This window comes from Urocampus carinirostris, chromosome 13 (assembly GCF_059441175.1).
Source record: "Urocampus carinirostris isolate Australia breed hairy pipefish chromosome 13, RoL_Ucar_1.0, whole genome shotgun sequence".
Classification (NCBI taxonomy): Eukaryota; Metazoa; Chordata; class Actinopteri; order Syngnathiformes; family Syngnathidae; genus Urocampus; species Urocampus carinirostris.
In genome coordinates, this window is record NC_142361.1 from 19,360,946 (window position 1) to 19,388,195 (window position 27,250).

Here is a 27,250-nt window from a genome sequence, read left to right on the forward strand (position 1 = left end):
TGTAGTGCCTAATTTCGACTCCCCTGCAAAATCCTCCCTCGCGTGAACGCGCATTCAGCTGCGTTTCCGACAATAGCTTTATTGTTTTAATAAGCTTATTATATTGGGATACGATCGCTATTGTCGGAAGCGCAGCAGAATGCACGTTCACACGAGGGGGGGAGGATTTTGCAGGGGTCAAAATTAAGCACTACACCAGAAGACTGCTCAACAGCTGCAGAAGTTATGTTTTGCCATTTCATCGCAGAGCACAACATACCTCCAACAGTTGCCGATCACTTCACAAGGCTTTAATGCATTTCCGTCCCTGTTAAATAGTCTGTTTGTAATTTAAAATACAAGCATTAATGGTTGATATTGTGGTTTCATTTACAAAATAGAAATGCCAACTATTATTTTGCTCCCAAAAATATCTTTATGTACAAATTTAAATTTGAAGTGTTATTAATGGGTATTTTAGTTACACTGATAACAATTGTTCCTGATTTTTTATTTTATTATTAAGAATATGTACAGAATGATATAACGAAACACGTGTACAATATAACATGTTAAACTACATAAACAGGTTTGAAAAAAATATATGGTGTGAGATTTTTTTGTATTTTGTAAAGGGAAATATGACAGTTTGTAAGGGCATGTAGCCGTGTAGGTTGGCAGGTATGAGCTTTGCCTCTTCTAGTTTAGCCTGGTCTTGGGCATGCAATTCCCAATTTATGATTTAACATTTCTGGTCACGTGAGCTGCAACGTCCATCCTAAATGAGATAAATAACGCGGCAAAATACTTTTTATTTAAAGAACGAATTTGCTGAGAACAAAAACAACAAAAAGATGTGAAGAAAGAGGGACAAAAAGCAAGGCCGAAAAAACCGCCTAATTGCCCGTGTGTTACGCAATCATTTTCTGCCCGCCAGGCGAGCGGGCCGAACCTAGCCGAGTGGAGCCGAGCGTGGCCGAGTGTAGCGTCCAAGTTCCGTGTTGCGTGTCCCAGGCAGGCAGCGCGCGGGTACGCGAACGAGCATCCGCGCAGGAAGCAGGAAGCAAAAGCAGAGGACTGGATACCAGCTTGACAGTCGGAGGTGATTTTGTTCGATTTCTATTCGATTTCCTTTTTTGGGCGTCGCTTCTGGATTGAACTTGACCCGCGCCTCACCCCACTGCTGCCTGCGTTTCTTCTCTTGATTTCGATCGGGATGCGTGTTCAAAACGCTCGAGATGTCACGCTTGCCAACTTTTCGGTTTAGGTTGCGTCGTCTTTAAAACTGCAATACGTGCGAGTGACGTCTATTTTTATCGAGGTTGTCATGATTATATACAGTGAATACAGTGACGTAAGATGACTGTGAATGTGTGAGTGAATGAACAAGTCGGTGACGTCTTTGGAAATGCGTTCGCTGCAGGTGGATCACTTCCGGTTTGTAACTAGGGGGCGGAGTCAGCGTAGTGCGTAGTACAGTATTTGGGGACTCGAGAAGTTGTTCTGGGTTGTCGACTACATCTGAAATTCATCTATGTTGAAGTTCCTACGTGCTAAAGACTGTTTATTTGCTGTTAATAGTGTCAATAAAATTGTTCAAACCAAAAAATTATACTATACTATCTCCGCTGTCACCAGACATCAGCCTCAAAAGGGCATATCAAATGCATGGGGGTTCAAAATTATTATTACTCACAAAATCTGTTTGCACAGCACTGATGCACATTAAACGTAACCAAAAGCACATCCAGCAACAGCCTACACCAGGTTTCTTTACTTAAAACAATGGACAGAAGTAATATTATCAATATCCAAAAACCGATGTAACACTTGTCAAAGTGATGAAGGTAATCAATATTTACACCTGTCAGAGCTTTTGCATCACTTTTCTTATAGAAAACCAATGTCAAGAGACGCTGACGTGCAGCATAATTTTCCTCAACAAAACAGACAACTATAGATTTATATTTTCTTGGTCCTTGATCCATTGTTCCATCCACTTTTCTGGCATGCCAGCTATCCTCCGAATTGTCTCGCTATCTCCTGTTTCACAAATTTCCTCATCCTTTCGATTATCTTGTTCTTTATCCTTGGGCATGTACAGTGTGCATTATGTGGGATTGTTTATGTAGTCCTTTTTATTCTGGATATGTGCACATGAAAAGAGACAAAACAGCCCCAGCGAGTCACTGTCTTCCAGCAAACTGGCAAAACCAGCATTATCTTCTTGTAACAGCGATTAATTCAAAGCTAAAATTTCCACAATCTTAATTACGGCTGGCATGTAATATGTATTGCGAGCCAGTTTTTCTGAATTGAAGAACGTGGAAATCTCTTTTCTAGATTTTCTACCTTTATCAGAATCTTTCTACATTGTTTTACAGACTAAATGTTTTTTTTTAAGTTGCATGTTTTTTTTAAGTCGTTTCCTGATTCCAGCGCATGTTTCCAGTCATTGAATCATTTACTGGAGGAGGGTTGTAGCAAAATCTCTTACTCTATTGAGTAAGACTTGTTTCATTCAACTGTCCGATGTGCTTTCTCTTTGAGTGTTTGTACATCACCAAGGTACTTCTATAATATGCAAAGTCTGCTTTGAAAACTTTGCAAGTATTCGTTTTATTCGCCGTACTCAGGTTAAAATGTTGACAAACTTAAGATGTTTTAGTACGCATACTTGATGTTGACGCCAATCATTTCTGTATGTTAGCTCTCAGGAAGGAGACGGTAATCGATTTTTATCGACGATATCAACTAATCATTGCAGTTCTAATGAAGAAATGATGATTATATTTTTTGTCCTTGGTTTATACTGTCTTGTGTTTGTGCAAAGTGTGGTGAAGGAACGGTGGCCCACTCATGGAGTGACCATGCAACCTGCCAACGCTCAGGAAGGACAAGGAGAGGAGTGGCCAGTTCGACTTTTTATGTGATGGAGACCCGCTGCCATGGAGCAGGACTTCGATCAGCTTCCCTTTGACCTCGACTGACGTGGATCGGTCCTGAAAAAACCCCTTTCGCTTTGCTACGCAATGGCCGCCAGCGGGAGGACGCAACGCGTGCGAGACTTCAACCATTTCATCACTTGCTACGTCTGCGGAGGTTACTTGATCAAGCCTGCCACCGTCACTGAGTGCCTGCACAGCTGTAAGATGCCCGCCATTTGAGTAGTGATGGGAACCCCTTTTCTTTTTAGAGAACCGTCCATTTTGCCTAAGCTTACAAAAAAAACCGTCTTTTTCTGCTCCCAAACGGCCCTTCAGATCTTGTTTGTTTTAATAGAGATGGGTTGCGTCAGGTGGCCTTAAACAGCTGAAAGTTAAATCTTTTTTCTATCAAGTATGTGTTAGCAATGCCCAACATAGTTCAACGAGCACTTATAATTCATTTGTCCCTGTGCTAAGGAGGGAGGGATGTGAATGGATAAATAAACAGATGATGGGAGCCCCATCAATAAGGAGCTGTCTTTTGTCGTTCACTTCAAAGAGACATTTTGTTCGCGAACAACCCTTCACTATCACTGAGTCCTCCACCCTGCCCAACTTTAGCTTCCTAGGTTTTCTCAGCATATTTGTGTTATTTCCTCAGTCTGCAAGAGTTGCATCGTGCAGCACTTTGAGGAGAGCAACGACTGTCCCAAATGCGGCATCCAGGTCCACGAGACTAACCCCCTGGAGATGCTCCGGTCAGAGCGCCACGTTTCTTGAGCCTTCCTGCCCACTTTTTTCCTCAATCCTGTGTCTTCTCACCTGACTGTCCGCACATGTTGTGTTTTCCAACTGGCTTTTCTTGGTCGTTATCTTACGTCCATAGATTGGACAACACGCTGGAAGAGATCATCTTCAAGTTGGTTCCGGGCCTGCGAGAGCGTAAGTGCTGCGGTTTGCGCATTTATCACAGAGACTGTCACTCATCCGAGATATTTTGTACGGTCCAGAAGAGGAAGCACGTGAATCCGAGTTCTGGAAGCAAAACCGGCACGGCGACAACCTCTCGGGTGAGAAGACTAAGAGGCAAATGGAAACGGTTTGTGTATGAGTGCTGACCTTTTTCGGTGCCCGGCAGATGAGGCGACGGTAAGGGCTGGTCTCCCTGATGGCGACAGCACTGCCGCTGACGAGGACTGCCACAGAAGTGACCCCCAGATCGCCATTTGCCTGGATAGCCTGCGCAATGGCACTGGCCATGCCAACCAAGCCAGCGTCACGGTATGTTGGCATGGTGCACAGCGGAATTCCATCCATCTACAGTTTCACTGAAGTAGCAGAAAAGTGTGGTGGATGATTGGCACAGAGAACAACAGACAACATGCGTTCTTCAGATATTTTTATATGGGGTGCCGTCTGATCCATAATTCAGGACTGGCTATTATTCTTTCACATGAAATGCTCTCATACATAAGAGTGAGTCGAAACGTGTCCAAAGCTTACATGCATACTGGTGAAATGCTTTCAGACATAGTGGTCAAAGGTTTGTGCTCTTACAGACTGGTCAAATGAGCTATCTTACAGTACTGAAAAGGGTTTCATAAACCTACGTCAAAGCTTACACACGTACCCGTCAAACGCTTCTAAGCACACTTGTCAAAAGCGCTAGTTCCCTTAAGTGGGACACGTTTGTTCACAATACTGAGATTCTTGCATATCTCCCATCTCATCTCATTAGCTGCACCGCTTATCCTCAGTAGGGTCGCGGGGGTGCTGGAGCCCATCCCAGCAATCATCGGGCAGTGGGCAGGGGACACCCTGAACTGGTTGCCAGCCAATCGCAGGGCACACAGGGACTGACAACTCGCTCGCTCATTCACACCTAGTGACAATATGGACCGGCCAATCCACCTCAAATGCATGTCTTTGGAATGTGGGAGGAAACCGGAGTGCCCAGAGGAAACCCACGCAAGCACGGGGAGAACATACAAACTCTGCACAGTAAGTCTGGTAGCTGGATTTGAACCCACACAGGAGGTTCCCAAGACCTTAGAACTGTGCCGCACACGCGCTAACCACTGCGCCGCCGTGCTGCCCTTATTCTTGCATATATTATGATGAAATATAATCATAAACATGTTTGTTTGTAAATATGCTTGTTTTAAAAAAAATAAGGAAAACATTTCATTAGCGTGTGTGAAAATGTTTTTTTTAATGTGTATATTTGACCAACATCTATGCATGCGTCTCAGTACAGTACTGTGAATGAGCGTGTCTCATTTGAGTGAGTGAACGCGTTTGACATAATGTAAGTGAATATTCTTGTCCAGGCAGGACTCACGTTTTCAAAATACAACAAAGAGCAGAGCCAAAAACAATGAAAGTAATCCAATTCAACTAAAAGTACAACACTATAAGGCATGAAGTTCAGTATATGCACCTAATCTGGGAAACCAATCGTTTTTCATATTCTTGTTGAAGTCTTAGGTTTTCCATTACACTATTTCTTCCTTGTTTGTTAATACTCTCCTGTTGTTATAATTTTTTCACAGGAAACAGTCTCTGACTAAAAGATGTTTCTGCTATGCTTGTGAAATAGGATCTAATGAAGAAATTCATCCGCTGCTCCAGTCGCGTGACGGTGGGAACTATCAAGAAGTTTCTCAGCCTCAAACTCAAACTGCCCAGCTCCTACGAGGTACTTAACATTAGCATGAGCCTCGGCTGCTAAAAATGCTAACGCGCGCCCGTGCCACAGTTGGACGTTTTGTGCAATGGCGAGATCATGGGCCGAGATCACACCATGGAGTTCATCTACATGACAAGATGGAGGCTGAATGCTGACAATGTAAGATGGCAGTTACACATTCTGTTTGGAAATTGGTAGATTACATGTTTTTTTGGGGGGGGGTTTGTTTGTTTTTTTACATTTCTTGACGCACAGCTATGAAATTATGTTTCATGTTCTTTCAGTTAAAAGTCATGTCTTATACATTTGGTCATGTGACACAATTGCATCGTTACAAGTTTTGCTCACCTAATGGTAGGTGGTCGATTGATACTGTGTGTAGTTTTTGATCTACGAATTTCTATGACTTATTTTTAGCCGCTCAAACATTTTAAGCTCTTGTGGATCACGTAAAATGATGCGGCGGGCATTCGGGCCGAGAGGCATGTGTTTGAAACCCGTTTGAAGGCATTAACAGTACATTGTGTAATATTTAGCGCCTGCTACTGGAATAACAAACGTCATTCATTAAAAAAAAATTGTATTTTTTGGGATTAATAAGCAAAAATACGTGAACTATCGCTTAAACAATTTTAAGGTCAAGAAATTTGTATCTATTTTCACCTTAAGGGAATTCACATGATAGTCCGCCATCTTGCTGCTACGGAAATCCCACAAGCCTTGTTAAGGCTGTGGTTTGATCGCTTTGAGTCTCCCTAATTAATATTCTTCCTTGTGCTTTGTAGCACTCGTTTTCTGTTGCACTACACAATACAGCAACATCTAGTGGTCAAATATTACACAGTGTCCATTTAAGGACTTTTTAATGTTATGGGATGTGTAACATGCTTGGTTTTATGCCGGATAACTACTACCTTTCTATTTTCTAATGTCGTAAATGGTCTTTTTTTCCTGGCAGACATATCCCATGGTCCTGGAGTACCGACCACGCATTGACTTTGGATGATGAATACTCACAGACACGCTCACACACAGGGTGCAATGAAGATATTTTTGTAGAGCAGTTGAGAATTTTTTTTTTTGCTACATGAAAAGAATATAAATATGACTAATATATATGAATGATATATGAAGCCGTGTGTATGTGCCTCAAACAACGCCTATTAAACCTTTCTACTGTTGGTTGTTTAGTCACTTGATTTTTGTTACCACAATCATGATGTCATCAGCAAAGGTAACATTTTTCTGTGACATAACATCTGTTCTTGTCAAGGACTTAGGTCTTTCGTGATAAATACATTTTAATTTTGATGCGACAGCGATGCATTTTTCACATAAAATCAAAGTAATTTTCTTGCAGGCGTTTCTCACCTGGAAGTAGGACGCCTTGTTCGCAATAAACACACCTTTCCTAGGTGAGGCCACCAATTAAATTCTGCATTGGATTCATCGCTCGTTCAAATACCTGACATACTTTTGGAACTTTCAAATATTTACAGTCAAAGCTTTTTTTGAGTTTTATCAAATCAGATACACTTGATAAACACATTGTATAAGTGTACTCTAAGCCTGATTGAAAAAAACACACTTTAAGTGAATGGTTCCCGTTTTTGTATGTACCCAGATCTTTTCATAAGATGGGAAAATTGTGCTGTTTTATCACAGATGAGCGATTGGAACAAAATACTACGTTGACGTTGTACAGACTGAAAATCTGCTATCTCAAAAGGCTAAAAGCTAAGAAATAGTTGTCTCATTTAATGTTCTTGTTCATTAGCGCAACATTGTTAGATCACTTCGTGAGACTCTTTGTGATTAAGGGCTATACAAATAAACACTACTTGACTTTACACTTTTTATTTTAATGCAAGGGCGTAGGCTTGGTTCTCCAAATGCTACCGACGGTTTGCTACTGGTGACATACAACCAAATATGCGCATACGGAGCAACCAATCTAAAGTCTTGCGTGAAATAAGGGAAGGTAAGGCAATCGTGTTAGTCATATGCCTCCACGCTTCACCAGAAAACACGATTTAACCCTCTCTGTGCGGGTAGGTGAACAAAATATGTCAAGGTTTTTTAGTTGATCACAAGATATTGGTGGGGGCAAGCCTCTTCGTCCATGCCAAAACTACGCCCTTGTTTTAGTGTATTCCTCTATGGAGGTTTAGAAAGTAAAGCAGACCAAAACTGAAGTGTGTCTTGGATTGAGGTAGATTGATTCCAAAAGATTTGAAGGCAATTCCTGACCAGCATTCACTGGCACAGGGGTGGCCAACCCGGTCCTCAAGAGCCGCATGTCCTGCATGTTTTGGAGGTTTCTCAGGTGATGCAAATTTTAAGATTGTTTGCAAGCTGTGCGGGAGCTTGATAATGACCCAGGTGTTTGGGATCACCTGTATTTGAACAGAGAAACTCCAAAAACATGCAGGACATGCGGCTCTTGAGGACCGGGTTGGCCACCCCTGCTGACTAGCACAAGCATGCGTGGTATGTGAAATAGCGCACACCCTTGACGTAGTTGGAATGTTAGAGTAAAGTTGGTGGGAGACTACGCAATCTCCTGACCTCGACCGGACCACCACGTGTGTGCGTGTCATGTGTTAGATGTGTGAACATTTTCCACATGGAGCATTCGAGGAAGGTCTGCAGTCTTCGTGAGAACATGAAGCCAACAGCAGGTGTGAGGAAACAGCAGATAACTTTCTGCGCGTCAAAAGATCTTTCACATTTCAAAGTCCTTAGTAGGTTGGTGTAATTTACTCTCTGAGCGTTGACGTTACTCTCCAGAGATGCAAACGGTGTTTTAATAAGTCAAGCTTGGTGACTTCATGTTGACAAGTGGGGCAACACGCTACATGCATTAAGAAGCCAAGTGCTCCACTTTCTTGCAGGACACCAATTGAACAGATGATTGATAAGATAAGATAATCCTTTATTTGTCCCACAATGGGGAAATTTATTTTGTTACAGAAGTAAGACGATGAATAATGAATAACATGATCGGTGGAAGGAAGTAGCTCAGGAGGTAGAGCGCTCGTCTTGGGATCAAGGGATCCCAGTTCGAATCCCGACTCGTCCGTGTTACATGTCGAAGTGTCCTTGGGTAAGACACTGAACCCCTAATACCCCCAATAAGCAGGTTAGCGCCTTACATGGCTGCAAGGCCGCTATTGGGAAATGTGGAGCACATTGTAAAGCGCTTTGGGAAGTCATTGACTTGAAAAGCGCTATATAAAATGCAGATCATTTCATTTCATTTCAGATCAACAAAAAACTGTAGTGTTTTTCAGACTACAAGGCGCACCTAAAAACCTCAAATTAGCCCGAATTTGATGGTGTGCCCTATAACCCGGTGCACGTTCTGTACCGAAGAATATGGCGGATAAGATTGGAAATGTGTACAGTAATTATCCGTATAGGAATATAGGTATGTGTTACCAAACAAGGTTTTACGGTGCTGTATTTAAAGGTCGGAGCGTAGTTTATGTTTTAACAATTCCCAACTGAGTTCAAAGAACTTTTATATATTTTTTTCCACCACACCTGTTGATTACTTCTTACTTCTTCTGTGTCTACTTACTTCCTCTGTGTTCCGACCACGGAGCGAAATCATGCTTAGAGGAAAGGAGGCCGGGATGATGGGGGGAGAAGTTATTTCACGCACTTACTCGCAATTTTCTTTTATTCTAGGATGAAAATGGTGAAAGTAAGTAAAGGACTGCTACAAATACAGTCCAAATGCCAACACAAATCCGCCAAAAGATGAAGAAGGACATGTTTTTTCGAGCGCATCTAAGAATTTATAATACTTGCACGCGCAACAAAAGGAATTTTACAGAGGCTGCATTTATGATTTCCTCAGAAGAAGGCGTCAGTGAGTAGAATATTTTGAAGAAACAGACATTACCTTCAAGCAATGGTTACGCAATAAGTGATCAAATCGGTAAACATGGATTACCTAAAGTGTAAATTATGCTATGCAACAGGAATTGAAACTTTGCAGTGGCGGTGTAAGTGATTACTTTTACTAAACCACCGGTGGGACAAAAGAAGAATGTCAAGGCATTAGACCATATCACATTATCGCACTATTATTACTCATGTTGCCAATAACACGGATTTGTATAGTGCTTTCTGATAGGTTCAACAGTTTCACCAACGAATGGTAAAAAATTGAGAAAACAAAGTTTTTCAACAAAATACTATGCAAACTCATAAAGTGCACTATGCAAATCAGCGCTGTGGAACCGTAAAAATTGTGTGCTCATGGAATAACTTCTAATGCCATATCGAATGGCATCTGTACTACTGGTGGTCTAGTGGTAAAGCTTTAGGCGCCCTCACCACCAATATTCAGGTTTGATTCCTATTGCGTACAATGTTTTGCTTATTTTGTCAGTGGCACATATTATTGCTTTGCATTAATATGTACCCGTACACACTGAAGCCCTTACTGTGGTCTTCATGCGACTTATAGTCCGATTATAGTCGCCTTATAGTACGTAAAATATGGTATAAGAAGTCAGGTCAACATGTAATGTAACTCCATGCAAAAAGTTAGCCCTCAACCTATAACTAGTAAGCAAGAGAGTAACCACTCCAGAAGACTACACACACACACACACATAAAGGTCAGAACAGCGCCGTGGCGGGTGTTACTTGTTGGGATAAATGTAGCCTGTGGTGTTGACGACAGGTTGCAGACACCCGTGAAGGTAATATGAAGCGAACATGCCTCTTTCGTCGTCACCAGCCACTGATGATGACCTGCTAACGTAACTGTCTGTTTTAGGCCATTTGCATCTATTTTCAGAGGTCGCTCTCTCGAAATCAGGGGTGTGCAAACTTTTTGGATCGCATTTCATCTAGGGTTAAAATTATTTGCATAGTGGAGGCTGATTGATTTATTTAATCTTTTTTGTAATCCTATACAGAGTCTTAAATCCCATACCTCTGCAATCTATAGGTAAAAAAGATAATGTAACCCAATCAATCTTTTCTCATTTGTATTTACCTGCACAAGTTTCATTGTCTATTTCTTATAAAGGGACCAATTGGTCTTGAAACTCTCAAAATATACAAATAAAAGTATATTTTTACAAATAAAAACTTTATTCAAAAGTAAAAGTAAAGCAATATACGACCTTTTAAGCACTAAATGTGATCATTTGAATTGAAAATCTCAATGGAATAGGGCTACTTCAAAGTGTTTTACTGCATGAAATTGAATATCTTGAGAAAATTGGTTTTAATGAAATACAAGTACAGAAAAATATAACCAGCTATTTGAATGTTAGCCTTGAGATCAATGATTTTTTTTTATGGGGGTACACAAAGGTACGCAGCCTAAGAAATCCAGCTAAGTGCAATTGTATTGCCTTAAACACTGCATCTGTGACTTTTAAGTCAAATAACACCGGGATGGTTTGTTTTCTCAAATGTTTTCTGGTTGATAAATGTTAGTCATCAAATTCAGTTACATTGGATGGTTTGAAGTGTCACCTGGCTTTGGCGACACCCATATTTGAAACTGCAGATCATCGTCATTTACAGCTTTTTTTTTCTTGTGCTTCTCTCAGCTTTGTCTCACAGGCTGGATTATATCTGTTTTCCGGCCTGATGCGGCCTGCAGGCTGTACTTTGCCTACCCCTGCTTTAAATAGTGTGCATTTATCTTGGAGTTACATAGAATAAAATCTGAAGCACATTTCAGCCCTAAAGATGGTAGCTAACTGGGTACATCTGCAGTTTAGGTGTGGCAGAATTAAAGATGAAAATACTATTTACTTTCATACAATCCTACTGTCATGTCATACTGTGTGCCCTACTGACAGCTGTTTATGTGCAGCACAAGAAGGATGTTATAGGTAATCACGTGAAATACGGAAGAATGAGATTAAGAACATCCCATGCATGTGTAGATTCTGGACACTAACACAAACAAAATCAGGGGTCACCAACATATTGTAAACTGAGTGATGTTTTTTGTTGCTGACTGTCACAAATGCTAACAGTTTGATATGCATGTCTAAAATAACAACATATCCTGGAGAGGGATGGGTCCCACCAGGCTGTAAATGCCCAAGACACACCACAGGAAGTGGTGCCCCAACGACCCGAGTGGTTAAGGGATCCACCCACCCTACCCCATCATGTTATTACTATTTTATTGCCAGTTCGTAATAATTAGAAGTTGATTTAAAATAGTCTCAGTCAATCACGGTTACTTATGCCAGTTAAAAACTAAATTTTCTACAAAATTACAATGACTGGAGAGCTGTTTTCAGAACCTGTTTGTGGGCTACTCGGGTGTTCGTAGGGGCTGATGCTTATGGGTCCCTCCCTGAACTAGAAGCACCTTTTAAACAAAAAAGTGTTTGGCCCTAATGCACCTATCACCCCTTATGATTTTAGGTTTCGTTGTAAAATCTGTATGAAATGATTTTTATATGAAATACAGTTTTGGCCCTCATCAAGTGAATATTATTATATTCAATTAGAGGTCATTTTCTTTGGCCATTGTTTACAAAATCTCACATATCACGCCTGAGTTTGTATCCCCGTGCACTCCGGTTTGTTTCCATAATTACTTCAGGCGCTGAATTCATCGTGGTATAAAATTACCGAAGTGTATTTTGAGAAATTAACCAGATAAAACAGAAAGGTGTAAACAAGGCATCAAAATAGCAATTGCTGCGCCTTGTAGTCCTGGTAGAGATTTTTGAGCTAAATAATCAAACCCAAAAATATGTTACAAGTAACGGAGTTTTTAACCCCATCAGTATTGTTCTCCAGTATGTATTTGTACACGTTTTGAATGAAATCCCCAAAGGGTGAAAAATAAAACAATTTGGGCGTGGGGGAGGATTACAGTTTTTTTCCGCTTGACCTGTACGATTTTTAGTCACTCAGCGTTTGCAAGTGCTTTTTTCTGCTGTTGCATTTTGTCATAGACAACGCTTGTATAGGGCGCTATCTAGTGGACGATGCGCCAAACTGCTTTGGTTGAAATAATGATTGTCAAGTCATGTTTATTTGTATAGCCCTTAATCACCCAAAGTCTCAAACGGCTGCACACATCATATATTGTTTCAGACTACAGAAAAGTATTACACAATCCCCTTGATCTAAAACCTACATGAGGGCAAGGAAAAACTCAAAAAACATTTGGAAAATAAAGACATTTTGAGAAGGGACCGCACATGAGGTAATCCCCCCCTCCAGGATGACCAGGCTGCAATGGATGTTGCAATAACAACTAACACACAAACATTGTCAACATAAAATATAGGTCATCCATAAAATATAGAATATAAGTGTGTTTTATGCCTAGATTTCAACAGTTCCACTGAGTTTGCAGATTGAATCTCAGGGGGAAGAGCATTCCACAGCACCGGGGCCACAAATTTGGTGTTTTTCTTTCTCGATTTGGGTCACGGCTTTTATATAATGCATCTTGTTAAGGTTTTCAAATCAAACACAACCAAAGTCAGCAAAATTGAACTTTTAGATGTTTTCAGATAAAAAAGAAATCATCCAATCCATCCGAAAAGCCCAAGGAAAAGAATAGTCTTTATTTTCATTGTTTAAAAGGTAGTGTACACAGATCTTAACAAGATTAGATGTGGCACTTCAGGATAATCATGTGATAAAAATCTTTTTAAAAAAATGAAAGCGGATTATTTGAGTAGATAGGCAATATTTATAGAGTAATGCTTGTAGACTTGCCTAAGTTGTAAGCGCATCAGAAAATAGTGCATTCGAAATAGTACATTGACATTTAGCAGGAACATTGTGCAATAATAGCTCCAACTATTCTTGCTACCATGGAATCAGCTGAAAGAAGGTCATTCAAGCTATTTAAAAAAAACTATCAAAGGGATATACAGTACTGCAATTAGTTCACAACATTCCTGTGACTTCAGGGAGTCCCCTACCCACTGCCAGAAGATGGCTGGGTTAGGCTCCAGCGCTCTTGCGACCCTAATGAGGATAAGTGGCAAAAAAATGGATGGATAAATAGATAGTTCATAACATTATGACAACTATTTTGAGTCTCTAACTTTGGAATTTCTGGAATTCTGTTCTTCAACTGCGGTGGTCAAAAGAAAGGAAGTGGAATTATAACAGGAAGGAAATACAAGTTAATCATTTAGCATTTCGGCTGACTTTAATCCGCGAAACCACAAAAGAAATGGTATATTTCCTGAAAGTGTAATCAACTTTTTGTAGTTGACAAAAAAGCTGCTTGTACGAAAACTTTTACATTATGTATAAATATTTGAATGTTACCATAAGTTAAATGAGACTACCCTATTCTAAAAAAACATTTATTTTTATCTTTTTCAAATTTAAAATGCACTTCCAATCAAGTAATGTATTTGCAACGCAGTTTGTCCATTCCAAGTTGAGGCGATGTTCTCAACCATTGCAGGAAGTAAATGAAAAAGTAACTTTTAATGTAACATAGCTGCTTGTAAAGCCAAATGCAGTCACTTGTATTACAATTGTGTAACGTTAAAAATGTAATAAGTAAAGTATCTTACTTTTTCAAGGTAAATGTGGCAACACATTTAAAATGAGATTTTTTTTTAATGTCGCTTGTTCTGTCTTGATTTGACTCTAACTTTTTTCAGAAATGAAAGAAAGAACATTCTAAATCAGGGGTTGGCAACCTATGACACACGTGCCAGCGGCACGCGAGCGCATGGCAAAATAATAATGACTATTTTCAAAACATGCACATTTTTACCTGAAATTTAGACATTTTCAGTTGCGCGCCGTGTTGTTTAGAGGCTTTACGGTAGCGCCCCTCCTCTTCAGCTCCGTGTGTGAGTGTGTGTCTGTGTCAGCGACTCGCAAAAGAGGAGAGATGCGTGTTTTGACCCAGCCACGGAAACACACAATAAATAAATGAATAATGACAGCTCCTTCAGCGAAAAAATCTCGTTCTTTGACTGACGACTGGGGGTTTATGCCAAAAATGACTGTGCTGTTTGTGCATTGTGCCTTGAGAGCGTTGTACCTCGCAATGAAGTGTTAAACGTCATGACGAGACGAAACATGAATTCAAGGCGTAGACATTAAACGTGCTGTGTCCAGGTACGGCAAACAAACACAGATCCTAAAAATATTTGTCACTGCTAAAAACACCACCACTGAAGCAAGTTATCACATCGCTCACTACATACATAGCAAAGCACGAAAAACCATTTATATCTGAGACCAAATCAGCTGTTATTTCTGTTGCACTTATTTTCAAGTAGCCTTCTGCCTTATCGCTGTAATTTCGAGTTTTGATATTTTGTGCAACAAGATTTCATTGATGTATGGTATAGTAGCTGTCCATATCAATTGATTGTAGTTAATCCTTCTAAAAAGTTGAAGTCATGGATGTTTACAGGCCTCTCCACATGTTGCTTACATATTTTTTTTATTTCATTGATGAATAAGAATAGTGGAAGATAAATTGGTCAGTTATAGTATTTCAATGTCTATCCATGTTGTATAATCGGACTGGAGTAAAATTACAGCTCTTTCGGATATAAAAAAATGTTGCACGAGTCATTGAACTTGGTGTGGCACACTGATTTACAAGGAAATTTGAAAGTGGCACTCCACACCGAAAAGGTTGCTGACCCCTGCTCTAAATACATATATCAACAGTTTCCAAACCTCAGTCTCAATGTAAGGTTAGTGTAAACGCGCAAAGCGGAACTAGGTTGTTCTCGAGTTCCTCGTCTGCGGCAAGTCGGACGAAAAACGTAAACGGACATCTTTGCGTAACGCCCTCCGAGGTCGAGTAGTCAATTATTCATCGTTTTTTTCTGCATTTTTGCCTTAATGGTCCTCTTTTAAGATATAAGCGACACCGGTGCAAGTGAGCGATCATGTCACAAGAAGAAGAAGAAGAAACGAGCGTGGAAAAGGTCACGATTGCCTCACGTCGCTTTGACCTGATGTCAACCATTAGTACGGTGTTGTCGCTCAGGCAACAAGCTAGAGCACTTTTAAAAATCTCATCTCATCAGCTACACCGCTTATCCTCAGTAGGGTCGCAGGGGTGCTGGAGCCCATCCCAGCAATCATCGGGCAGTGGGCAGGGGACACCCTGAACTGGTTGCCAGCCAATCGCAGGGCACACAGGGACAGACAACTCGCTCGCTCATTCTCACCTGGGGACAATTTGGACCGGTCAATCCACCTGAAATGCATGTCTTTGGAATGTGGGAGGAAACCGGAGTGCCCGGAGGAAACCCACGCAAGCACGGGGAGAACATACAAACTCCGCACAGGAAGTCCGGTAGCTGGATTTGAACCCACGCAGGAGGTTCCCAAGACCTTCGAACTGTGCCGCACACGCGCTAACCACTGCGCTGCAGTGCTGCCCTAATCTGAGTTATTTTGGTTAACAATTTTGCTGTCATTTAAAATTTTACTTTATCTTAACCAGTTTTTCAAGATTTATTATCCATCTTTTTGTTTATAAAAAATATTTGAAATGAGCAAAATATCTACCTGTTGAACTTTTTTTTCACATCTTTGTTTTCAGATTTGTTTGTCTTTTTAAATTAAAATCAAAAATGCTTAAGATCAGCAAAATTATGTGCAATAGCTTTTGCTTCATTTGAGTTGTTTTAATAATTTTGGAGGGCAATCATAAACAATTTAATGTATTTCCCTGTGCTAACTCATGAGCAGATAATTGGTAACTTGGTTGGTTGAATCTCTTACTACTAGGATCGTAGGGGTACATTTATTGTGGTGTGTCTTTGGCAAGTACAGCCCGGTGGCGCCCATCCCTCTACGGGTCAAATTAAGTTTCCACCGGGGACCTTTCGCGTGTCAGGCAAATACAACAACACAATTCTTATTTACAGCCACATTTTGATATAAATGAACCCCCATCATTCAGCTGATCACTGTAAGAAATCAGATACTGAACAGTGGCATGCTTTTATGCAAAAATCAAATTTCCTGCAGCACACTCACTAATGTGCCCACCCAAAATGGTTGAAAAATAATGAGCTAGGGGACGAAATAATCATCACAACTTGCAATCGTTTTTATTTCAGGTGTTCGGACGAAGTATGATTTTAAACCTGCCACTGGATAAAAAAATCAGTTTTATGAAAATGGCTATCACGGTTTCATATGGCAAGGCTATGGGAGGCTCTGTTTAGGTTTCCAACATAACCTTTGGAAAATATCTTAGCACTTTGAATTAGGTTCATTAAGTATGAGTAGGGTTTCAAGTTGATCTGTCTTAACACAAGACAATGTTTAATGCATCACTGTTTGTGCTTCCGATTTTGCTGTTTTCCTCCTTTGACATATATACTGTATGTGCAGAGCTACCGTCTGCTTGGAATCCTGGATGTGCAAAAGACACCGTGCGCTCGGGAGGCTGTCCTTCATGGCGCCGGCGCTTCATTGGCTGCAGGCCTCCTGCACTTTTTGGCTACCAGTGAGTGTCCTCTTAAACTCTCTTGTTAAGTTAAAACTTCAGTAGACACTATAAATAAGGAGAGAAGACATCAATCGATTTTGTACTTGCAAGGACCGGGAGAGAAGATCTCAGCTAAGAGAAAACCATTCTCCATTCTGATGCCCTCCCCTGAGGCCCTCTTTTTTATTAAATATTCAAGGTTACAGAAAAAACAGCCCTAAGGAGTGTGAATATCAAAAAACAGCAATATGATCTGCTGGTAGCAACAATGATCTAATAGTAAAAACAATGAACAATTAGCCGCAATGATTGTCAAAATAATGAAGTGGCATCCTATGAAATCTTCTTTGCATTGGTTTATATTTAAAAACAGAATAAACCTATCTCTCCATGCTGATCTTAATCTCTCTTTTCGAGGATCCTCATCAGCTTTTGGCATGTGGTTGCAGGTCGAGTCAAGCGCTCGTTTGACGTAGGTATGGGTGGCTTCCTGCTCGCCACCTTCGCTTCCTGGTGAGTGGGACCATCTTCTGTGGTGGCAGTCGAGGGGCAACGGTGAGAGTAGCTGATGGTCAGTGCCTTGTGTGTTGTTCTGTAACAGGTGCTACTGCCGTGCCACCAACGTCCAGCGCCGAGCGCAGCAAAAGATAATCCAGCAAGGCATCAGGAACAAGATCATCTACCAAGGGACCCCTGCTGATCCCCAAAACTCGCAGAGCCCTTCAAGTGCACAGTGACAGCACACTTTGGGTCTTTTTTTTTTTTTTTTTTTTGTGTGCGACTGCAGTCCTACCATCTTTCCACCGGGTGCTCACACTGATCAGATGGACAGACGGCCAGAGTGAGTCGATGAACAGGACTACTATCTTTTATTTTTTGGGGGAAAATGATTTATTTTGTATGCCAGCGACAGACTGACAGATGCAATACATCAGTCTTGAGTGTGAAACTAGTGGCACACAAGAAGAGGGTCAAATAAAATGGCGGGCCAATGCCTATAGATAAGTTCGGTTTTGGAGGAAAAAATATTGCCTGACGATGTTTGAGCAACAAATTGGATGAGTCACATTACGTTGAATTATTCAGGTAGCTATCCAAACACTTTTAAGCCATCTAAACACTACCTAGAAATGATAATCATTGTTTGTGTTCAATTTGAATTGAGGACATTCTAAATTATTGAACTAAAGATAAAGGGTAAAGTGCATGTCAAGTATATTGAAGGTAGATACATATTACATGTAAACAGATCATTGGATGTCCCTTGTGAATAGTTGCATTATCTTGCACTGCTGTTAGAGGTTGCCCAAGGAGCACACAGTGAAGAGAAACTGCGTAACTGAAAATTATCCTTTACCAGTTTATGTTTGCAAAACAATTGTAACATCATAAAATAAGCAATAATAAGCAAAGCAATTGCTAACACAGTTGCAGCCTGTTGTTAATGAAATGGCCGGCCGCGTATAAGTTTTATTTAACAAGATAGATTCAAAGCTCTACCAGAGATAAAGGGAACACTGAAAAGACGGACGTTTTAATCACACACAAGCTTATGATTCAGCGCGATGACTGCTTTTCTTAGCCACGGTAGGAAAAAGCCAGGTAAACCACTTCCGCCTAGGTCCTAGGCATTTGGAGATAACTGATCTATTGGACGTACATTTTTGTGTGCGACAGTGATTGTGTGTTGATACAACTTGAGAGGCAGATGCCACAATTCGATTGGCGGGTAGAGACCGTTTAAATCATTTGGCGATTGCATAAGACTGAAATGTGCACCTTTGACAGTGAATGGTAACTGTCAACGTGCAAGGGCACGCAGGTTTGAGATGGCATATTTGGCACCGAGGTTCAAATACAAGCAAATGATAAAAGCGTTGATTCAAAAGAACACCTCAACCCAAGGAAAGTTCCTGACATCAAGACATGTAGACAAGACAAGTAAAACAGCAGAAGATGTTTGGAAGGCTTCAGGTTTTGCTATGCCTTTATGATCCAATTTATTGAACAAGTTATTATCCTATGTCGCATATATGTCAAACTCAAAACATGTGACACACTCTCTCCGTCAGTCAGTTGGTGGAGCGCCTCAGTATTTCCTACTTCATTGGCAATTGCTCCCAACCGTGATTGCTCCACCGCATTGAGGTCAAAGTTCATTTTGCAAACCGCTTTAAATATAGAGGCGACAAAGCCCTTCCAGAGTACCTTTGTCTGTAGACGTCAATGAGTTCAAAGTTTCAAGTGAAGAAATAGCAGAGAATGCAGAGACATCAGGAAGCAGAACCAGACAATAGCCGCTGGCCTCAGTGCAAACTTCCTTCTTCTGAGTGGAGACGGTGGCCAGTATTGCATTATGCCTCACGTAGTCCAGCGCGAGTAGTTTGGAAAAACGGCAAACTTTTTATTCCACATTCAAAAGTGCAAACACTGATAAAACACCAACTCAATTCAACTTGTTGCGTCGGTCTGCCCCTGTAAAACACCAGAAAGGGTTAAGGGGAGTAGGGGTCACTCTCTACCGAGAGGGACCTTGGCCAAGAATTCCCTGTAAGACAAAGAGAAAGGACACAATGAAAATGTGTAAGAGAGTGACGTTTAAAGGCTTAGATTAGACCAGTGGTCTGCAACCTTTTTTGGTTCCATGGAACGGTTTAATGTTGGACAATATTTTCATCTCCTGCCCAATACTAATGAGTGTAAATCCACTGTGGAATCATGTGCAATATTTAGGTGTTAAAGTAACAAGCAAACATAAGTGTGCCAACTCACTGCAAAACACTTTGGTCGGCATCATAACGTTTAATGCAACATATCACGTCAAGCCGCGCACAGAGTAATCAAAAATACAAGCTCACCCAATAAAACCTTGCAAAAAGTGTTATGGTTGTCGTGCGCAAAATTCAACTATCCATCTTTGCAAAAACCTTTTATGACCACCAGTTTGTTTACTCGCCTATTTAAGACATGTCTAGCATAATCATTGTAACATGACATAGTGGGATGCAGTAACCTATTCTGCATACTGTTTGTCCAAAAGCAAAGAAACTTGTTTGGCTGTATCTTCCACAGGCGAAGATCCTTGTTTCCAAGGTGACGGTTGTACCATGCTACAGGCAAATACGCCTGCACGCGCCAACTATACTGACTTTAATCCAAACGCACAGCCTCAAACTCCTGGACGCTCTTGAACATAGAATAAGTTAATAAGCAAAGAAAAATTGAACTTTTGTTACTTTCTGCTCAGCCTGGTACCATATGACCATCACCTCAGTACTGGTCCACGGCTTAGTAGTTTGGGACCACTGCAGTAGACTATATGCAGTGATTTTGACCGCACCATGCTGAGGTGTAGCGTGGTGGTTGGCAACTACTGGGTTGCGGACCGGTACATGGTGTTTACATGTTCTCCCCGTGCCCTCTGGCACCCTGGTTTTCTCCTGCAATCCAAACACATGGCTGGGGTGGGCCCTGCGACTCTCGTAAGCGTTTTGTAAGATGAATGAATGGGGTTTTGGTGTGTTACGAGGGCATTTAAAAGTTCCACACAGTCGATTTAGGCTCATTATTATTATTAATATTATCATTATTACTATTATCATAATTACAAAAAGTAAAACATGTTATGCCGTTTTGGGGCTGTGCCGTGAAAATACTGTCAGACAATGAACCAGTTCTTGGTAAACAAAAGTATGCAGACCACTGGCGTAGCATACCTGAGGATGCTGGGCAGGCGGGGGCTGCTGTAAATGTACTTGTGTCGGTAGGCTAGAGATGATGGAAATGCCACAAATTGCACCTGCTGGCCGCTCAGACTGCGGGATTGTGTTGCCATTTCGTACAGCTGAGGATGCAGAGCACAAGAAGTTGGAACGTCGGGCCCCACCCACACCCCTAACCCTAACCCTCCATCCTACCTGCTTTCCCAGCGTAAAAGGAACCACGTGGTCATCCTCGGCGTGGAGAATCAACATGGGGCAGCGGATGTGATTTACGCTAATACAAACAGAAATACATTTCAGGATGAATAGAATCCACATTTAAGCAAATATCAACGATGACTTACTTGTCGTCGTTGGTGAAGCGAATGTCGTTGGCTGTGATGGCGTCCAGGAAGAACCAATCAAAACCGGGCAAGTGTCTGTACAGCTGCCGAAAACAAGGGCGGCGTTAAGGTGAGCGCCGCACGGCAAAGTATAACATGGCGGCTCAACTTTGCAGTTACCATGGCGAAGGGATGACTCCTGGCCTCTTCCCGGATGTTGGTGAAAGGACTCTCCAGGATCAAAGCGTCCGGGGGACTTCCTGCAAAACAAATTTGGGGATTTTTGTGATATGGTTACTGGCACCCGCTTGGTAGGAAAAATCCCTGCAGGCAACCCAATTGACATAATAAACTGATGGTTTTGCTGACCTTGTGTGTAAACTAAAATAAATCAAGTATTATTCATATAGTATCGTAATATAACATGAAAAATTTAAAATATAATCTAAATATGTCAATGACTGTTAGTTTTGTGCATTTTCAAGATTAAAAAAAGGTCTATTCAATGCTTTAAAATTAATTCATTGCTGTTTTCCTTGCCCTTGAAAACAGACCTAGCATTTAGACAGTGATTTTGTAAGCTCTGAGAAATCAATGCCAGAGATTTCATCTCCAAACACAAAGTAATTGGAAAACTAGTGATAAGTTTATAGTTCAGTAGACGTTCAAAATAAGGAAAGAAGACATCAATTGATTTTGAACCTGCAGGAAGACAAGGAAGAAAATCTTTCAGATAAAATACCGGTAATTAAATTCCTTGTTCTGATGCCCTCCTTTGAGCCCCCCTTTTTTTTATTAAATCTTAAAGAATAGAAAAACCAGAACAGTCCTAAGCACAAACGATGTGAAATTCAAAGAACAACAACATGATTGGCAATGGCGACAATGATGTAATGATAAATTAAAATAAACAACAACTGAGACTTCCAACCTGTTCTAAAAGCCCTGCTCAAACCCCTTTCTATTTATTCAATCTCTGGTTACAAAAACCGATCCGCCTTAAAGGGTGTGGATATCAAAGAACAGCCACATAATTGTCAGATAGTTACAATGCTGTAAACAGTGCATATAAGTAAAAAAAATACCAACAATAAGGTAATATAGTCTAAACAACCAACTAGCATCCTATGTGATTTTCTCTGCAGGTATCCAATATTTAAAACGACGTATAAACTAGACCAGGCAACCCAAAATTTTGAAAAAGCCATCTCCACAGAACCGAACTTTGAAAGACAATAAATAAATATATTGTAAATTATATTTTGGTATTGTGTTCAGTCTACCTTGTTAATAAATGATTTAATTATGGCACCATGTATTCAACGTGATACAGTGAGCAAAAATGTGTGGTGGTTAAGAATCAGTGCATCACTGCTGCTTTCTGGGTTCGAATCGCGTTGAATAGAATGTTGTGCAAATGTGGACCATTTTTGTACAACTTGCTCAAATACAGTGTCGTTCTACCGTAAAACCTTGTGTATAATGCGCACCCAAACCTTTGAGTTATTTTTGGGGTACAAAGAAGTGTGCGTTATACATGAATAAATTGAGTATATTACACACTGGAAAAACTAATAAGATAGGCGAATATTAGTCATGTTGATGGACTACCCTAAATTCTAACAAATGAGTTGAAAAAAAAACTTGTTGAGCTGTGGGTTGAGTGAAAGCACTTGTGGCTGGATCCAAACTGTAGAAGGATTTTGACTTTTTGGATCTAAAATTCACGACTCTTGAAAAATTGGCTTTTATGTGCATCCGTTTACGTTACCTTGGTCGCACAGTTGCCTGGCCAAGTTGGTGGCGACGCTGAAAAATCACCAAAGCCACGACAGGTGAGATGAGGGCGAAGTTGTGGCGTTCAGGCGCGACCGGTGGGCTCACCCCGTTCCCAACGAATGGCCCCATATGTAGACACCACCTCGACCTCGCCTCTTGGTCAGCCATCGGTACACAAATAGCGCATCCTCTGTCATCCCGCGCTCCGATGGCGACCCGTCCGAGTCGCCCCAGCCTGTAAACAACAAACATGAGAACAGAGTCATGCATTGCAGGCGAAGAAAACCAAACAGCCTCTCTCACCTCTGTAGTCGAACGCAACCACGTGATATCCCGACGAGCTGAGGACCTGAAAAAAGACAGGCGGCGCCATTAGCCATCTGTCAAAAGCGATCTGAGCGGACGTCCGGCTCACCTTGTACAGCTCAACTCTGTGGTCGCCGCCCCTGCAAGCACACGTTAACATTAATATTGTGTCTTAACATGGCACCTGTAATGTAGGCAGTAGTCTGGAACCACTGGGCCTTGGACTGGTACCGGGCCCTGTGCCCTTTGGTAAATTTCCCTCGTTTATTGCCTAATACTGTATAAATTTGTGCAGACATGCATTTAAAAAAAATCAATGTTCGGGTGTACATCCCAAGGTTTTACTGCAGTATATTACGAAGTTAGAACAATGATTGATTTCTCAGCACTGGATGCATCGGGAATCAGACGCAGGTTGCGGCGTTGAGAGTGCCAAATCCTAAATACCAGACTCCAAGGAATGTAGATCACACAGGGAAAAACATTACATTTGATTTCATCATCACACTATTTTTACTTGCAGTGCCATGTTGTAATGGAGCATTATGGGAAAGAGTTCAGCCAAAACAACATTTAAAAGCAGGTACTGTGAGTAAAAAGTTTAATGATGACATAAAATCCAATGCCTTTTCCTTTGTTGTCTAGATTACTAGTGGTCAAGTGATTATACAGAGGATTTAGGCTTAGTAACATTATTATTATATATAAATATTATTGAATTGATATATTAATATATACAAATGAATTATTGCTAATGTTATTGGGCCAGTCCGTGGTACAGAAAAGGTTCCGGACCACTAATGTAAGGTGTTGCATGTGACCTGGTCCCTGTATTCCCGTGTAGATAGAGGATGGCTGGGTATGTGGAACTTAGCGTAGATTCAAACCATTCTTGATTTTTGCCTTGAGCTTCTCGCCACAGGTCTGCGGGGACTGTGTGCCTGTTGCACACACACAAATAGGGTAGGCATACATCCATACATCCAAATAGCGTAATATATGCACATGCATGTGTTTGTGCTCTGACCACACTCCGATACTGTAAGTCTCTTGCGGCTGCAGGTACAAGTTGCACGTGTGGTTGAGGCCAAGCTCAGAAGGTCGTTTAAGGTCGAGGAACAAGGGGAACCTGACTGAGGAGGTGACGGGTAAGGGCGTGACGCCTACTATTGCCACATGTGACAAGTGCGACGACCTTACCGAAATTTAGAAAGACGAGCTTGGCCTGAATAGACGGACATAGCTTGATGACGAAGGGCACGCACACGTAGATCAGTAGCAGCCAGCGGGCTGCGTGCGCCACCTTGGACATGGCTCCACCCCTGCAAGGTTCAAAGTCAGCTTTTAAACACCTCAAGGTCTCAGAGAGGCAAAACCAAGAGGAGAAACAAGAAGCCAATGCTACGTTCACCAGCTGTCAAACAGATGGAACGTCTTGTTGGATTAGACCTCAGATATTAGAAAGAATGAGTTGACCCACTAGGTTGCCGTGACTTGTCCTTGCTAGGTGTATTACCATCTTAAACAGGCATGTCAAACTCAGTTCAGCTCAGGGGCCAAAACCAGACTTTCTGTTCTCAGTTGGGCCTGATCGGTAAAAAAAACGCCAAATATTGACCATTGTTTGCCATCACAATGCTTTATCATTCTGCCTACATTTGTAGTCTACCCCACAAATTATCATCACGGATATTAAGAGATCTTTTATAAGCACTACACCTTTATTCAGAAATAATGGAAAAAAACAAATTTCATGTTTGGAATTTAATGTGATAATTTTTTTTTTATCTTAACAGTTGAGTAAATGCAGCTTTACATCCGAACCAACTCACCACGAACATACAGTCAAGTTGGAGCTATGAATAAACGGACCTAACCACGTGACTACACCATAATGGATGGGAGTAACCCATGGAAAACAGTGGATGAGGCCAGTAAATAGAGGAAAAAAACAAAAGCTTGACTATTCAAGACTATTTGCAATGACTTATCAAACGAACTTTGTGCAGTTGTCAGTTGAGGTGGCTGGGAAAGAACAGAGGGCACTATTTATGGAGAAACTGAGGATATTAGCAATGCTTGCTACAGAGGGGTACAATCTTCTTCCTGACACATCACACATATAAACAAATTGTCCAGTCTGCCTGACTTTAGTCAACACAATCTGTACCAGTCTATTGTAAATTGAGTATCCCCATACATCGGTGCTTATCTAAAAGCTTATAAAGGTCTGGATGCTTACCAGTTCTTCGTAGCTGGTGCGCATTACTGTGCATTGCTTTGCCGGCAAATGACTGGCATGAAATGTTCCCTTCGGGCTAACGTTACTAAAACGTCTTGTACCTAATTTTGGGGGGAATGTAATAGAACAATAAAGCAATGGGCATTTGCCCCTTGAAGAGAAATCACTTTTGAGCATGTTCAAAATATCTGTTTTGCCGAAATATCGTCTTTCCTTCTGAACGTTTGTCGGGAAGCAACAAGCGCTGATCACAAAACCGCAAAAGTATTTACACAGCCTTCAGAGTGTATTTGAAACAGTCCTTTTCTCGATTTCACCATTTTCATCCTAGAATAAAAGTAAGCCGCAACCACGCGCATGAAACCACTTTCCTTCCCCCTATCTTTTCTCAGGCTTACTTGGCGAACAGAACACCGATGAGAAAAGAAAGAGCAGATAGGCGAGGTAAAAAATATATATAAGGACTCTTTGAACTCAGTTGGGCTTTTATAAACACATACCTCATTTTAAACTGTTTGAAAGACACCTCGAATTACGCAACCCACCTGTAAGTGTACACCAACTGCTTAAGCGTAATCAAAAAGTCATGCTCAGTCACCGCACCCCTTTGTTACGGCGACTTATAATAAGCTTGCATATTGTTTTGTTAATATCATCTTGTTTATCTTGTTACTTTATTTTTAAATATCTACTTACTATTTTATTGTGAATTTGGCGATCAGGAAGATGTGTTTTATAGCCATCTAGGTTTTACTTTGATTCTTTTGTGGAGTTGAGAACTGACCAATAAGTTTTTAATGATTTCATATCGGGAAAATGTGCTCATTAGACGAACAATTCGAGCTACGAGCACGAATGAAGCTCGTATATAGAGGTACCACCCTATTGTTAACACATTTGACTCTAAGATAGCTGTCCACTGCTTTCGCCTGCTCAGCTGATCAATGACATCACCATGGGCACACACTCAAGCCAATTAGTGGCAAAATCTTGACGAAGAGCTTAGCTGAGCAGTCATTCGGCGGAGGTCGTTTAATCATCACTCAATTGCAGCAGCATCGAAGGATCCATTTTCCTTTCCTCATCTGAAAGACTAAAGAACGCGCACATCGGCCTGCTTCGCCTGTGCAACACAGAATTAACAAACCAGTTTGTCCAGCCCGATCGAAACAATTCTTTCCACAGTCCTTGTGCAAGAGTTGTAGCAGACCGTGAATGATTATGATGACTACTGCTTATCCCCTAAAGCGTGTGGCCATTTGCATCACTGTCTAGAGTTGCACCGTTTCAATATGAAATCGGGCCAATGTAAACAAGAGCAAGTATACGCTGATTTAAAAGAATAACTGAGACCTGCGAGAAGCGGTGAAGGTTCTCATGTCAAGCGCGTCGTCTCGGTCCTCTTGCTCGATGGCGGGCGACGTATTGCGCTTCCGCATATCTACCGAGTGACGGAAGAGGGAATGTGAGAGAGGCAGGCGGCGACGACGGGTAGCTCCGTCTCGCGGCGGGCGTCAACGACGGGTGAGTCCGTCTCCAGTCCCGGGCCAGGAGCGCACCCGTCTCGCGGATGAGCGACAGCCAATTGCAGCGGCCGTCAAGCACCGCGTGACCACCACCGCCGCGTTGCATTTGTGTCTTTGGGAATCGTGGGAACATTAACATCTACACGGTCGTGATGAGGATTACGTCTCTTTTCAGAGAACTGGCTCTCCTTTCTGCTCGGCTCACTAAAAGAAGACGCTTTTGGCTCCCAAGCGGCTCTTTAGATTGTTTTTGTTGCTTTAATCGCTATGGTATAGCATTATGAACAAAATGAATATTTTTAAAA

General features: G+C 41.4%; 3 protein-coding genes across 4 annotated transcripts; 2 read left to right on the forward strand and 1 right to left on the reverse strand.

Annotated features, from left to right (window-relative positions):
* Positions 1-896: 896 nt before the first annotated feature.
* Positions 897-6,777, forward strand: pcgf5b (polycomb group ring finger 5b). The gene is made up of 9 exons (XM_088351718.1): positions 897-1,081; positions 2,813-3,126; positions 3,568-3,664; positions 3,793-3,848; positions 3,917-3,976; positions 4,045-4,187; positions 5,506-5,604; positions 5,665-5,754; positions 6,554-6,777. Exons 2-9 carry the CDS (start codon positions 3,012-3,014, stop codon positions 6,599-6,601), a joined length of 708 nt encoding a protein of 235 aa, XP_088207844.1. The 5' UTR covers positions 897-1,081; positions 2,813-3,011; the 3' UTR covers positions 6,602-6,777.
* A 1,190-nt stretch (positions 6,778-7,967) lies between these two features.
* cox20 (cytochrome c oxidase assembly factor COX20) lies at positions 7,968-22,403 on the forward strand. Of its 2 annotated transcripts, none has more exons than XM_088350908.1 (4): positions 7,968-8,085; positions 16,951-17,065; positions 17,465-17,560; positions 17,649-22,403. In XM_088350908.1, exons 1-4 carry the CDS (start codon positions 8,079-8,081, stop codon positions 17,782-17,784), a joined length of 354 nt encoding a protein of 117 aa, XP_088207034.1. In that variant the 5' UTR covers positions 7,968-8,078; the 3' UTR covers positions 17,785-22,403. The 2 variants fall into 2 exon arrangements, with proteins under 2 accessions (XP_088207034.1, XP_088207033.1); XM_088350907.1 differs by lacking the exon at positions 7,968-8,085 and adding an exon at positions 15,361-15,527 and having other exon boundaries at positions 17,497-17,560.
* On the reverse strand, positions 19,004-27,017 carry abhd12 (abhydrolase domain containing 12, lysophospholipase). Its single transcript, XM_088350906.1, has 13 exons — positions 26,773-27,017; positions 24,378-24,499; positions 24,205-24,310; positions 23,999-24,118; positions 23,287-23,317; positions 23,175-23,220; positions 22,977-23,106; positions 22,864-22,901; positions 21,273-21,352; positions 21,114-21,196; positions 20,965-21,043; positions 20,764-20,891; positions 19,004-19,595 (listed from the first exon to the last, which is right to left on the reverse strand). Exons 1-13 carry the CDS (start codon positions 26,856-26,858, stop codon positions 19,559-19,561), a joined length of 1,086 nt encoding a protein of 361 aa, XP_088207032.1. The 5' UTR covers positions 26,859-27,017; the 3' UTR covers positions 19,004-19,558.
* Positions 27,018-27,250: the final 233 nt, after the last annotated feature.